At 39.8% G+C, this 12377-nt stretch overlaps 2 protein-coding genes across 2 annotated transcripts; one reads left to right on the top strand and one right to left on the bottom strand.

The window, feature by feature from the left end:
• The first annotated feature begins 7589 nt into the window (after positions 1-7589).
• Positions 7590-9441, top strand: LOC122070288 (ammonium transporter 1 member 1-like). Its single transcript, XM_042634414.1, has one exon. The coding sequence runs from the start codon at positions 7674-7676 to the stop codon at positions 9180-9182; it is 1509 nt and encodes a 502-aa protein (XP_042490348.1). The 5' UTR covers positions 7590-7673; the 3' UTR covers positions 9183-9441.
• A 261-nt stretch (positions 9442-9702) lies between these two features.
• LOC122070287 (pentatricopeptide repeat-containing protein At1g33350-like) lies at positions 9703-11754 on the bottom strand. Its single transcript, XM_042634413.1, has one exon. The coding sequence runs from the start codon at positions 11618-11620 to the stop codon at positions 10034-10036; it is 1587 nt and encodes a 528-aa protein (XP_042490347.1). The 5' UTR covers positions 11621-11754; the 3' UTR covers positions 9703-10033.
• Positions 11755-12377: the final 623 nt, after the last annotated feature.

Raw genomic sequence — 12377 nt, forward strand, 5'->3', positions numbered from 1 at the left:
GCCGCCCCATGCTTTGTGAATTTGTGAGCAACTGAATTGACTTCTTTGTAGCAGTGAGAGATAACATAAGAGATGTTGTCTATATATCTCTCATGAAAAATTTACCTCTTATCAAAGCACCAACGGATTTTGTTGTTTCTAATGCAAGTAACCACTTCGTTAGAATCACATTCAATCTATAGTCTCTCCATCCCCAAATCCTGAGCAAGCTGTAAACCATGAAAGAATGTAGCAAACTCAGCCATGAAATTCGTCCCAACACCATCCTAATACAAGAAGCACTTCAAGGGCCTGCCATTGTCATCTCTAAAAATGCCACTCAGCTCCTGAGCTTCCTGTATTTCCAAGGGAGCAACCATAAATGCTCACTTACAGAAATTTGAAGGAGGGAAGGACCAAAATAGCTCCAAGAATTTCTTCTGAGGAGACTTCACCATGGTGGCTCGTAGCTTTTTTAGATAGCACCAATTCTGCCATAGAGTGAATCTTACTAGGTGCTAGAAAAGAGGAATCTTGAAGATCGCTCAAAATTGACTTCAACACACATAAGGGGGCGATGCTTGTCATCAAAATTTCTTATGTTTTTCTCCTCCCAAATACGCATAAGGATTAGAACATAGAAAGGAAGTAACAAATCCTTAATTACAGAGAACAGTAGCTGTCATTCTTTTCTACCAAGAAAAAAGATTCTCAATAGACGGGAAGTCAATCCACCTCTGATCAAAATAACCAAGAATCCTTGATCATAACTCAGATACATACTACAATCCAAAAAGAGATGATTAAATGATTCTTCTTTGTTTAAACAGAGTCTTGCATCTTGATGGAAATGGAATCAAACACTTATTTACTTTGTCATCAGGGGGGAGACCTTCATGAATAAGTCTCCAACTAAAAATTGCTAGTCTAGGAGTTGGCCTTTTAGCCAGGTTAAACAAGACCAGTTTTTCTTAGTATTTTTTACCCTAAAAAATTCCCAAGCTGAAAAACTGTAAACTTTATAGATTCAGTCAGAGAACACACCAATTTATCTGCAACAACAATGGAGAGAAAAGGAATTTCTAAAATATGATTGCAAATATCTTACATTTCATATGATGTTACCTTAGGTAGAGCCCACTTTCCATCCTCCATAAAATCTGAAACTAACTCCTCCATAGAGCCAATAATATGTAGAGTAGAGACCAATTCCTCATATATCCCCTTTTATCCCCTTTTGACCAATCCATCGGTCATACTAGAAGCTAAATTTTTATCCATCCCCAATTATCCAACAAGTATTGTTTGAAATAAACTCCCAAACTTGTAGTAAACCTAGTATGATAAAGGATGATAGAACATGAGCTTTTAAGGATCCCTTAGAATCAATAAACTTTCCTCATAAAAATTCAGTAAAAAAAAAAAGCTCTCTATTTTTATGTACCACAAAATTTAGCCAGAAGAGCTAAATTTACATCCTTAAGCTGATGAATACCTAATACACCTCCCTGTTTAGGTTTGCAAACAGAGTCTCATTTCAACACTACTGCTTTAGAAGTGCTAGCGTCTCTGCTCCATATAAAATTCATGAACCACTTTTCCATTGTTGCAATTGAAGAAGCAGGCCATAGATACACAGAACAATTGTGAATCGGTATACTCATGACAGTCTTTACCATGGTTTTAAGTATCTCCGATACCGATACGATACCCTTCGATACGTATCTTAAATTTAGCCGACCGATACGATACACATCGATACGATACATGAAATTTTTAAAATCCTTTCGTATCGATATATATCCTACAATACATACCGATATGTATCAATACACCACCAATACACATCGATACGATACGATATGCCTCGATACGACTATGAAAATTATAAAATTGAGGTAAAATGTACGTTTCGGTATGTATTGGTATGTATCGGTGAGTATCGATATGTATCGATCGGTACGTATCTATCAGTACATATCGGTATATATTGGCACGTATCGGTGAGTATCAATACGTATCGGTGAGTATCAATATGTATCGGTGAATATCAGTATATACCGATACAGTGCGCTATGGTCATATAATGGCCAAGATGGGTAATTTTTCAGAAAAACACGATTTTTTGAAGGGTTTTTGTTCCAAAGTTGTTGTTAGCCATATTTCTCTCTAACTAAAGTGGAAATCAAGGTTGGGACACAAGGATTTTACATTTATGAGACAACTACAAACCTTGAATTCTTAGTACGATACCCTCAATTTAGTGTTTATGCATAATACATGTTATCAATAGCTTTTTTTAACAAACTCTTTATGCAAAAATGTTTAAAAAAATGTTTCCTATCCATTTATGTGTGTATCTTTAGCGTATCTTAGTGTATCTCCGATACGAGACGATATTTTTCGATACGTATCTTAATTTTGGTCGATCGATACGATGATCGATACCGATACTTTAATCCTTGGTCTTTACCAGTCAATTCAACCATTCCTGCTTAAGAGAAAAGTTTCCCCTTCTAGGTGATGGCATATCTTTAAATTAGTCCATCAAAGGGAGGACTATATCTCTTTTAACACGCCTTTTTGATAAATCCACCCTTCAAAAGCAAGTTGGAAACTGACTTTCTGAGATATTTAGAGTTTTTTTTACTCTTGCGCCTCCTACGAATAGGGATAAAGCCTAGAAAAATTTTGCTTTTTTCTAGATTGATTTGCTTACCTGAGCACGCCTGATAGTCTCCTAAAAACCGTTTGAGTTTCTTAATACCCTCTTAAACCAGCATTCTTAAAGATCAAAAGATCATCTGCATATAGCAAGTGGAAAGGAGTAAATACACTTCTTGGACCTGGAATGCCTTTTACAACTCTTTTTTCTTTAAGATCTCTCAAGCCCCTGCAAAGCACTTCCTTAGCAATGATACCATAGGGATAGAGGATCACCCATAGTTAGCAAATTCGGATTCGGGAATTATTCGGACGGAGAATTATTCGGAATAATTCGGACGGAGAATTATTCGGAATAATTCGGACGATTAATTTAAGGATTCGGTCAAAAAAGCGGTCAAAAAATCTTATTGGGGTTTTTTTTTAAAAAAAAAATTGTTTTTTTATTTTTTTATTTTTTATTTTTGGTTTTTTTTTTAAATAATGTTTAAATGGACCGAATAATTCGGTTTAATTCGGATTCGGTCCGAATTATTCGCGATTTATATTCATTTTGGAAAAAGTCGAGAATTTTAAAGAATTTTATTTTAAATTCGGATTCGGTCCGAATTTTTGATAAAATTCGGAAAAATTCGGTTCGGCCGAATAATTCGCGAATTATTCGGCCGAATTGATAACTATGGGATCACCTTGACGAACTCCTTTTTCCACTCCGAAAAAGCCTACTGGACTGCCATTGATAAATGAGAAGAAAAGAGGATTTGTCTGATCCAGTTAATCCATATATGAGAAAATCCAAATCTGACCATAACATCAAATAAAAACCCCCAATCAAGCGTATCAAAGGCTTTATGAATATAAAGTTTCAACCCAATAAATCAACCAAAGCTTTTTGCTACCATCATATTAAGCATGTAAAAAATGTTTTTTATCAGTTTTATTCTGGATTTTATATCAGTTTTGGTTGTGTCAGCTCAATCAATCAACCATCCTGATCCAGTTTTGATTTCTATTGGTTTCACAAAATCCCAAATCAAAATTATAATAAGGGTTTTAGTTTAGACTGAATCACTTGGTTTTGGTCGGCCCAACTGGCTTGAGATGGAAATTGACTCCCCTACATGGAACCAAAAAAAGAAGGAAATTTGATTAAAAGCTACATAATTGTGAATTTTCCATGCAAGACTTACAGTACCATCATAATTCATAACCACCCGAAAACTCAAACAGGATAAGAGAATAGAGTAGAGGTGGTTGTTGGCACTTCGTCACATGATGTGTTCAATGTAATCACATGTGTTCAATGTAATGGAGGCACTTGGACGAAGTGAAGGTAGGGAAGGAAAGTGAATTTTTCAAATGTAATTAAAAAAAAAAATTGTAATCATTAGTCACATGGTTATGCCATTAATTTCAAATCATTTCAAGTTTAATTATTAAATTTCATCTTATTTTTGCGTCCAAATCCCTTGGACTTAAGCAGTGAAATGAAAATTACATTTACAAAGGTATCATTACTAAATATGATAAGAAATTTTTACAAAGTTTCCTTTTTAAATTTGAAAATTTCACTTCTTCAATCTCCCTTGGAATCAACTAGGAAATCATTATGTTTTGCTTCTATCACATATTCCTATTTGAATCTTTGGGTTCTGTTTGGTTTCAAATTGTAGAATCTGACTAAAATTGCATACCTCAGATCAAACCATATAAGCCATCATCTGTCAAACAAGAAAAGGAAAATAGTTTCTATGGGGACAGTATCGTGACTCCTATGCAATATGATTACTCTAGCACCTATAAAATACAAAATGACTTCTTTATTGATGCTTCTTTGTATGTTCTCACTAACCTTCGTCGTGCATGTACATGACACATTCCCCCATACAAAAAAACTTTCCCAACAAGGAATAACCCTTTTTTCTTTTGGTAAAAAACAAGGAATAACCCTTTCCCACAATGAGTTAGGTTAATTTCTACATCCCTACATCATGCGAAGATTAGTTACAGAACAAACGGACAACATGTAATATATAGTGGGGCCATGCATCTATGGGACCCATGTACAATCCTTATTGAAGAGACAGAATTATTGTCTCACCCACCATTTATTGAATAATAACCACAAAGTTATCGTAGAGGATACGAAGAGGTGCATGGAGGATACAGAGTCGGGGAGAGGAACACAGAGGGGACCTCAATGTTGGATTTTGCGGTGGTATATGACATCTGCATTACAAACAAAGTACATTTAGTTACTTATAAGAGTGGATTGCACACAAACCAGATTGATTTCTTTATGCCTAAAAGACCCAACAAAATGCTTTGTAAAGATTATAAGGTTATTCTGGGAGAGAATCTAATGACACAACATAGACTGCTGGTCATGGACATGCAGTTTAGTATGAGGCAACACAAGAAGGCGATACATTTATATCCAAAAATAAATTAGAGACAACTACATGGAGTCCCTCTAAAATCCTTTACAGATAAAATGATAGAATGAGGCCCATGGGACTACATGGGAAATACTAATGAAATATGGATTGCAATGACGGATAGCATAAAGGAAGTGGCTAAAGGGGTCCTAGAAATGACTAAGGACGGGTGGTGTACCCCTAGAGATACCTGGTGGTGGAATAACGAGGTCCAGACCGCTATTAAAATAAAAAATGAATGTTTTAAGAATTGACAAAAAACTAACGAAATTGAGGATATAATAAGATACCACACAACTGAGAATGAGGCTAAGAGGATTGTGAGGAAAACTAGAGCAAAGAAATATGATGACCTATACGAGAACCTTAATACAAGGGAGAGAGAAAAAGAGATCTATAAGATAGCTAAAATAAGAGAAAGATTGAGCAGAAACTTGGACCAAGTTAGATGCATCAAAAGCGAGGAAGGTAGAGTGCTGATACGAAATGATGACATTATAAAGAGATGGGGTGATTACTTTTGTAACCTACTTAATAGAGGTACTGTGACGGAGAGGGTGAACCCAGCTGTAGAGGGGGGTAGACATGACACCGATTGAACTTTAGAAGAGCTTAACAGACATTTACCATAAGTTGACGAAACCGAGGTTAGCGAGGCCATGCAAAGGATGAATAATGGGCGAACAACGGGTCTGGATGAGATCCCAATTGAAATTTGGAAGAGCTTGGGAGGACGTGGAGTGGCTTGGTTGACCAAGCTATTTAACAAGATCCTGAGTACAAAGTCTATGCCGAATGAGTGGAGGAGAAGCATTGTGGTTCCAATTTATAAGAACAAAGGGGACGTCTAAGACTACAATAAATATAGGAGTATAAAACATATGAGCCACACCATGAAGCTATGGAAAAAAGTTATTAAAGCCCACCTAAGAAAGAAAACCAATGTATCGGAGAACCAATTTGGTTTTATGCCAGGGAAATCAACAACAGAAATCATTTATCTCCTAAGGAGGCTTATGAAAGTTTTTAGAGCCCACAAAAAGGATCTACATATGGTCTTTATTGATCTAGAGAAAGTATACGATAGAGTCCTAAGAGAACTAATTTGGCATGTCCTTAGGAAGAGGGGTCACATTAACTATGTGGATATAATTAAAGACATGTACGAGGGAGCGGTGACGAGTGTGAAAATGAGAGACGGACAATGTAACGAATTTTCGATCACAATTGGGTTACATCAAGGATCTACTCTAAGCCCCTATCTGTTTGCACTCATTTTGGATAACCTAACCAGGCACATCCAAGACTCAGTCCAGTGGAGTATGCTATTTGCGGATGATATTGTGCTGATAAATGACACTGTGGATGTGATTAATACTATACTGGAGTTATGGAGATCAAACTTGGAATCAAGAGGTTTTAGGTTAAGCAGAATGAAGACAGAATATATGATGTGCCCCTTCAGTCAATCTAGAAGAGGGGAGGGAGTAGTGAAGCTTGGGGAACAAGAACTACCTCAGAGGGACTGTTTTAAAAACTTAGGGTCTATCATCGACAAAGAGGTGGATATATAGGATGATATTGTTCATAGGATTAAAGTGAGGTAGATGAAGTGGAGAGGAGCGTCGGGAGTATTATATGACAAAGGAATACCTATTAAACTCAAGAAAAAATTTTGCAGGACAATTATACGACCAGCTGTGATGTATGAAGCAGAATGTTGGGCAGCCAAGAAGAGTAATGTGAACAAATTGAGTGTAGCTGAAATGAGAATGTTGAGAGGTATGTGCTGGAAGACCAAGATCTATAGGTTAAGAAATGAGAATATTAGATATGAAGTGAGAGTCGCAGCAATCCATGACAAACTCCGCGAGAGCCGATTGAGGTAGTATGACCATGTTCAACGGAGACCTATGGAGACCCTAGTACGGAAGAGTGACTAGATTTATTAGGAAGGCATTAGAAAAAGTAAGGGCAGACCTAAAATGACTATTAACGAGGTGGTCTAAAAAGATATGCAAAATGTAGGACTCGACCCTAGTATGACTTCAGATAGAGTTGTATGGAGGATAAGAACCCACGTTGCTGACCCCCTATAAAGGATGTTTCTATGATGTGTATCTATATTCTACGATACCCCCCTAAACTTATCCCCATATTGTCTCCTTTTAACTTATCTTCTATGTTTCTTTACTTTCTTACAACATTGGATCCATGTAGCCGACCCCATTCAGTTGGGATAAGGTTATGTTTGTTGTTAAACCACAAAGTACCCAAGAAACCTCTCCAAAGATTCTGGACTTTAACCAATCAAATCCTTAACAAAAGAACCCCTGAACAAACATGGTCATGGATCGGATCGGATCGGTAACAGCCTTATCCGATTGCGAGACCGATTCCGATATCTTAACCCTGCTTCCATGCTTGGAAATTATTCATACCAACTAGAGAAGTCAGCAAACGAGAAAGAAAAGACAGCCTTCATCTTCCAACCGTACTCCCAGTCTTCCTCTATAAGAAGGGGATTTCCAAGGCGGAAGTTCTACAGAAATCATAACCTCTCTTTCTCTGACCTTCTTCACCTCTCTTCCAATGGCAGCAGCCCTGACCTGCTCGGTTACCGAGCTTGGCCAACTCCTCACCGGAGCCACCAACTCAACCGCCGCGGCCAACTACATCTGCAGCCTATTCGATGAAGTACAAAACAAATTCACAGACGCAACCTATGCAATCGACAACACTTACCTCCTCTTCTCCTCTTACCTCGTCTTCGCTATGCAACTCGGCTTTGCCATGCTCTGTGCAGGTTCCGTCCGTGCTAAGAACACCATGAACATTATGCTCACCAACGTCCTCGACGCCGCCGCCGGTGGTCTCTTCTACTACCTCTTTGGTTACGCCTTCGCCTTCGGTGAACCTTCCAACGGTTTCATCGGTCGTCACTTCTTTGGCATGAAATCCTTCCCCGTCCAAGGGAATGATTACAGTCACTTCATGTATCAATGGGCTTTTGCCATCGCCGCTGCAGGGATCACCAGTGGTTCAATAGCAGAGCGAACCCAATTCGTCGCTTACCTCATCTACTCCTCCTTCTTGACCGGCTTCGTCTACCCGGTCGTTTCTCACTGGTTTTGGTCCACCGATGGTTGGGCTAGTGCTTTCAAGACGAGTGACCTTTTGTTCGGTTCTGGAGTCATTGACTTCGCCGGCTCCGGCGTGGTTCATTTGGTCGGAGGTGTAGCAGGTCTGTGGGGAGCACTCATAGAAGGCCCACGTATTGGCCGGTTCGACCACTCCGGCCGATCTGTTACTTTGCGAGGTCACAGTGCTTCCTTGGTTGTTTTGGGTACCTTCCTGCTTTGGTTCGGCTGGTACGGGTTCAACCCCGGTTCGTTTCTGCAAATCCTTAAGCCTTACCACACCGGAAGCTATTACGGTCAATGGAGCGCTGTGGGTAGAACGGCTGTGACGACGACCTTGGCGGGTTGTACGGCTGCGCTTACTACTTTGTTTGGGAAACGATTGATGTCGGGTCACTGGAATGTCACAGATGTCTGTAATGGGCTTTTGGGTGGGTTTGCAGCGATCACCGCCGGTTGTGCTGTGGTGGAACCGTGGGCGGCGATCATTTGTGGGTTCGTGGCTTCTTGGGTTTTGATTGGTTTTAATAAGCTTGCAGAGAAGTTTAAGTATGATGATCCACTTGAGGCTGCCCAGCTTCATGGAGGGTGTGGTGCTTGGGGGATCATATTTACTGCTCTGTTTGCAAGGAAAGCTTATGTTAATGAGGTATATGCAGATGGGAGGCCTTATGGGTTGTTCATGGGTGGTGGTGGGAAGCTTTTGGCTGCTCACATTATTCAGATTCTAGTGATTGTTGGGTGGGTGAGTGCCACAATGGGTCCTCTGTTTTATGGACTCAAACGGTTGAAGCTGTTAAGGATTTCTGCGAAGGATGAGATGGCCGGAATGGATCTGACCCGGCACGGTGGCTTCGCTTACGCATATCACGATGGTGATGATCCGTCGATGAAGCATGGGATGATGATGCATAAAGTGGAACCGACCAACAACAATGGGTCGTCACCTGCATCTGTATGATCGACAAAGCATTTAGGTCTTTTTGTTTTCATTTCAATCAATTTTTCATCTGTTTTGACTGGAGGTAAGGGAGAAACTGAATGATATAAGGATTTGGCTGTCTACTCTTGACTCTATTGTGAGAAATGATTATACATTGCTACCCCCTAACTTCTTTGGATTTCTCTGGTTTTCAGAGGAGCTTTTATTAAAGAGCGGGGAACTGTAATATACGGTTGGAAGTTTGCAGATGCTAATATGCTCTTTCATCTTTTTGTAAGATTCTCTCTTTTTTTTCTACTTTTCTCTGTGAGATAATTTGCCCTTGAAGTGATGCAGTTATTCCTTCTTTTGATCTGTTCAATACTATATGTGATCTCCTCAGATTCTACTGGTCTCTGGGTTGGGGCCTTGGGCTCATCTAAGATGTAAACTGGACTCAAATTGACGATACTAATCAATAAAAATTTAGTCTGCGCGTGTTCACATCAAATATGGTTCATACGGTTCTAATCCAATACAGTTCATAGAGTTTCAACAATTTGAGCTAATCCCAATTTATTATAAAGAATTGATTCAAACTCTCTATATGGAATCAATTTACAATGTATCCTATCTCAATTGACTATCAGAAGGAATAAATTCAGAAGAGAACTAATTCAAGCATTATACAACTGGGGGAAAAGGAAACTTTTCCTTAAAAGAGATTGAATATGTGGAACAGCAACTTCAGCAGGAATCTGATTGAAAGGTGAACCTGGAAGGTATTCTGCAAGAGATTTTGAAAGCTTACATTTAGTCTTAGAAATTGAGCTCTGTATCACAATGGCCAACCTAGTAATGATGTGATGTATCCCTGTCGTCCCAAAAAACTAATACAAACTAACCAAACTTTCCAAAATCCTGTATATTTCCTCTGTCCCAGGATGCATCTTATCAGCAGAGTAAAATTGATGGACTTGGTTATCAATCTCAATCCAGCTGCATCCTGGCGTTTTTGTTACTCCCTTCTCTTGCAACATCTTCTTCACTTTCCTCATCTCTTCCCAATTCCCTGCCTCACCATAAATATTGGCCAACATTACATAACCTGCATTATGTGGATCAATGTCAATCAATTTTTGTATTGAAAATTTAGCCAAATCCATGCAACCATGAATCTTACAACCATTAAGCAAAGAACCCCAAACAACTTCATCAGGTTCAATACCCATCCTTCTGATAACTTCCATGGCTTCAGTGAAGCAACCAGCTCGACCAAGAAGGTCTATCAGACATCCATAGTGCTCAATTTGAGGCTCAATTCCATAATCCTGACTCATGGAAGTGAAATAATTACAACCTTGCTCCACCAATCCACCATGAGCACAAGCATTCAACAAACCAACAAAGGTGATGCCATCTGGGTGCACTACACCTTCACACCCAATCATCTCCTCAAACACAGCAATTGCACTTTCACTTTGCCCATGGAGTGCAAGGGAATTGATCATGGAATTCCAAGAAGTCAAGCTTCTTTCTGATGTCTCATAAAAAACCTTTCTTGCTTCCTTTAAACTCCCACATTTACCATACATATCCACAAGACCATTTGAGACAAACGAATTGGGACCAAGGCTGTTCCTATAGATGTATCCATGGATCCATTTACCTAGCTGAAGCATGCCCAAATGACCACAAGCCGACAGTGCGCATACAACAGTAATTTGATTCGGCCTCTTGTCCCAACCTGCAAGAACAACCATTCTTCTTAAGAGAGAAATAGCCTCTGTAAACAGACCATTCTGGGTGCACCCAGCTATGACAGCATTCCAAGATGGAACATCTCTCTCGGGCATATCTTCAAAAAGCAAAATAGCGTTTCCAATCTGTCCAAGCCGTGCATACCCCGAAATCATAGCCGTCCAAGACACGACATTTCTCTCACCCATTTCGTCGAACAACTGCCGCGCGGCTACAAGGTCCAAGCATAACCTCGAATAAGTATCAAGCAGGGCAGTTTTCAAAATTGGGTACCCACCAAAACCCGATCTCAAAATCTGGGTATGTATTGTTTTAGTCCCCTGTGTTTCAGAGATCACCGAAGAAGATTTTAATACTTGGGGAAAGATGAAATGATTGGGCTTAGAACGACCACGACGGATCATAGTCCGGTACAAGAGAAGGGCCGACCTGTGATCGGGCTTGGACGTATAGGCCGTAATCATGGCCGTATAGAGGTAGATATTGGGGGAATGGAGGTGATCGAAGATGAAACGAGCATAGTCGAGGTTGGCAATGGTGAGAGTGCATAAGCGAACAAGCTTGAAAGCATAAAATGGAGTCTGGCCATGGCCGAGGGATAGAAGGAAGGCCTGGAGCTGCTTGAGATGATTGAGATGATTGCATTTGTCCAACAGATACAACACATACTTGTTTAGGTTTCGTTCGCAGGGAACTTCAGGACTCGCAGAGGGCATGATACGTTGGTTCACTTTTCCCGCCAGGTTTTCCCATTTCTGCTAAAGGTAATTTCTACACGGGGGTGGTTGATTTCCTTAACCCGAAGTTGATGATTGGATATATCGTGTATAAGCCACGTGCAATAAAAATATTGGTGCAAAATTTTCTATCCGAATCTGCCCGGCATAGTGGCATGCAATGACCACTATACCCCTCTGGGCAGGGTGCCCATCTACCTGGGCATAAGGATCGGGACTGAAAACACTTATCCCAAAAAAAATGTTGGCTTGTCTAGTTATTCTCCCCCCTTAGGAAGGGAAGAACCTCCCTGGCCTCGCGGCCCAAGCACTCAGATGCAAAAGGGGTGAAAGAATGGCTCAATACCTGTGATATTGGAAAAAAAAAGCCCACCCTCTTGATGCATCTGTGAGGGGGTGTAATGATGGCTCCATATTTGTGAAAAAAAAAAAAAATCCATCCATCCTTGGGTTGTCTAGATGGTTAGGATGAATTAGGGATTATGTGAATAGATGTACGGTCCCAAGTTCGATTCCCTAGATGGTTAGGTGTGTGTAAGCTAGTCCAGACACCTTGGTTTAAAAAAAAAATAGAAAAAAAACCTATTACAGTTATGTTAGTGGGAGAAATACGTGCTATTACATGGTGTAGTAGTTCGATCATCTTAAAAACCCAATTACAACTTGTTGTCCAATAAGGGTGCCTCAATACGTCAATAATGTTTCAACTTTCCAACATGTTCTTTGTCATTCCAAG

This window comes from Macadamia integrifolia, unplaced genomic scaffold, assembly GCF_013358625.1.
Source record: "Macadamia integrifolia cultivar HAES 741 unplaced genomic scaffold, SCU_Mint_v3 scaffold876, whole genome shotgun sequence".
In the NCBI taxonomy this organism is placed as follows: domain Eukaryota; kingdom Viridiplantae; phylum Streptophyta; class Magnoliopsida; order Proteales; family Proteaceae; genus Macadamia; species Macadamia integrifolia.

What these genes read in the sequence shown, in the direction of transcription:
- LOC122070287 (XM_042634413.1), bottom strand. Translation starts at nt 11,620, where the DNA reads ATGCCCTCTGCGAGTCCTGAAGTTCCCTGCGAACGAAACCTAAACAAG.
- LOC122070288 (XM_042634414.1), top strand. Translation starts at nt 7,674, where the DNA reads ATGGCAGCAGCCCTGACCTGCTCGGTTACCGAGCTTGGCCAACTCCTC.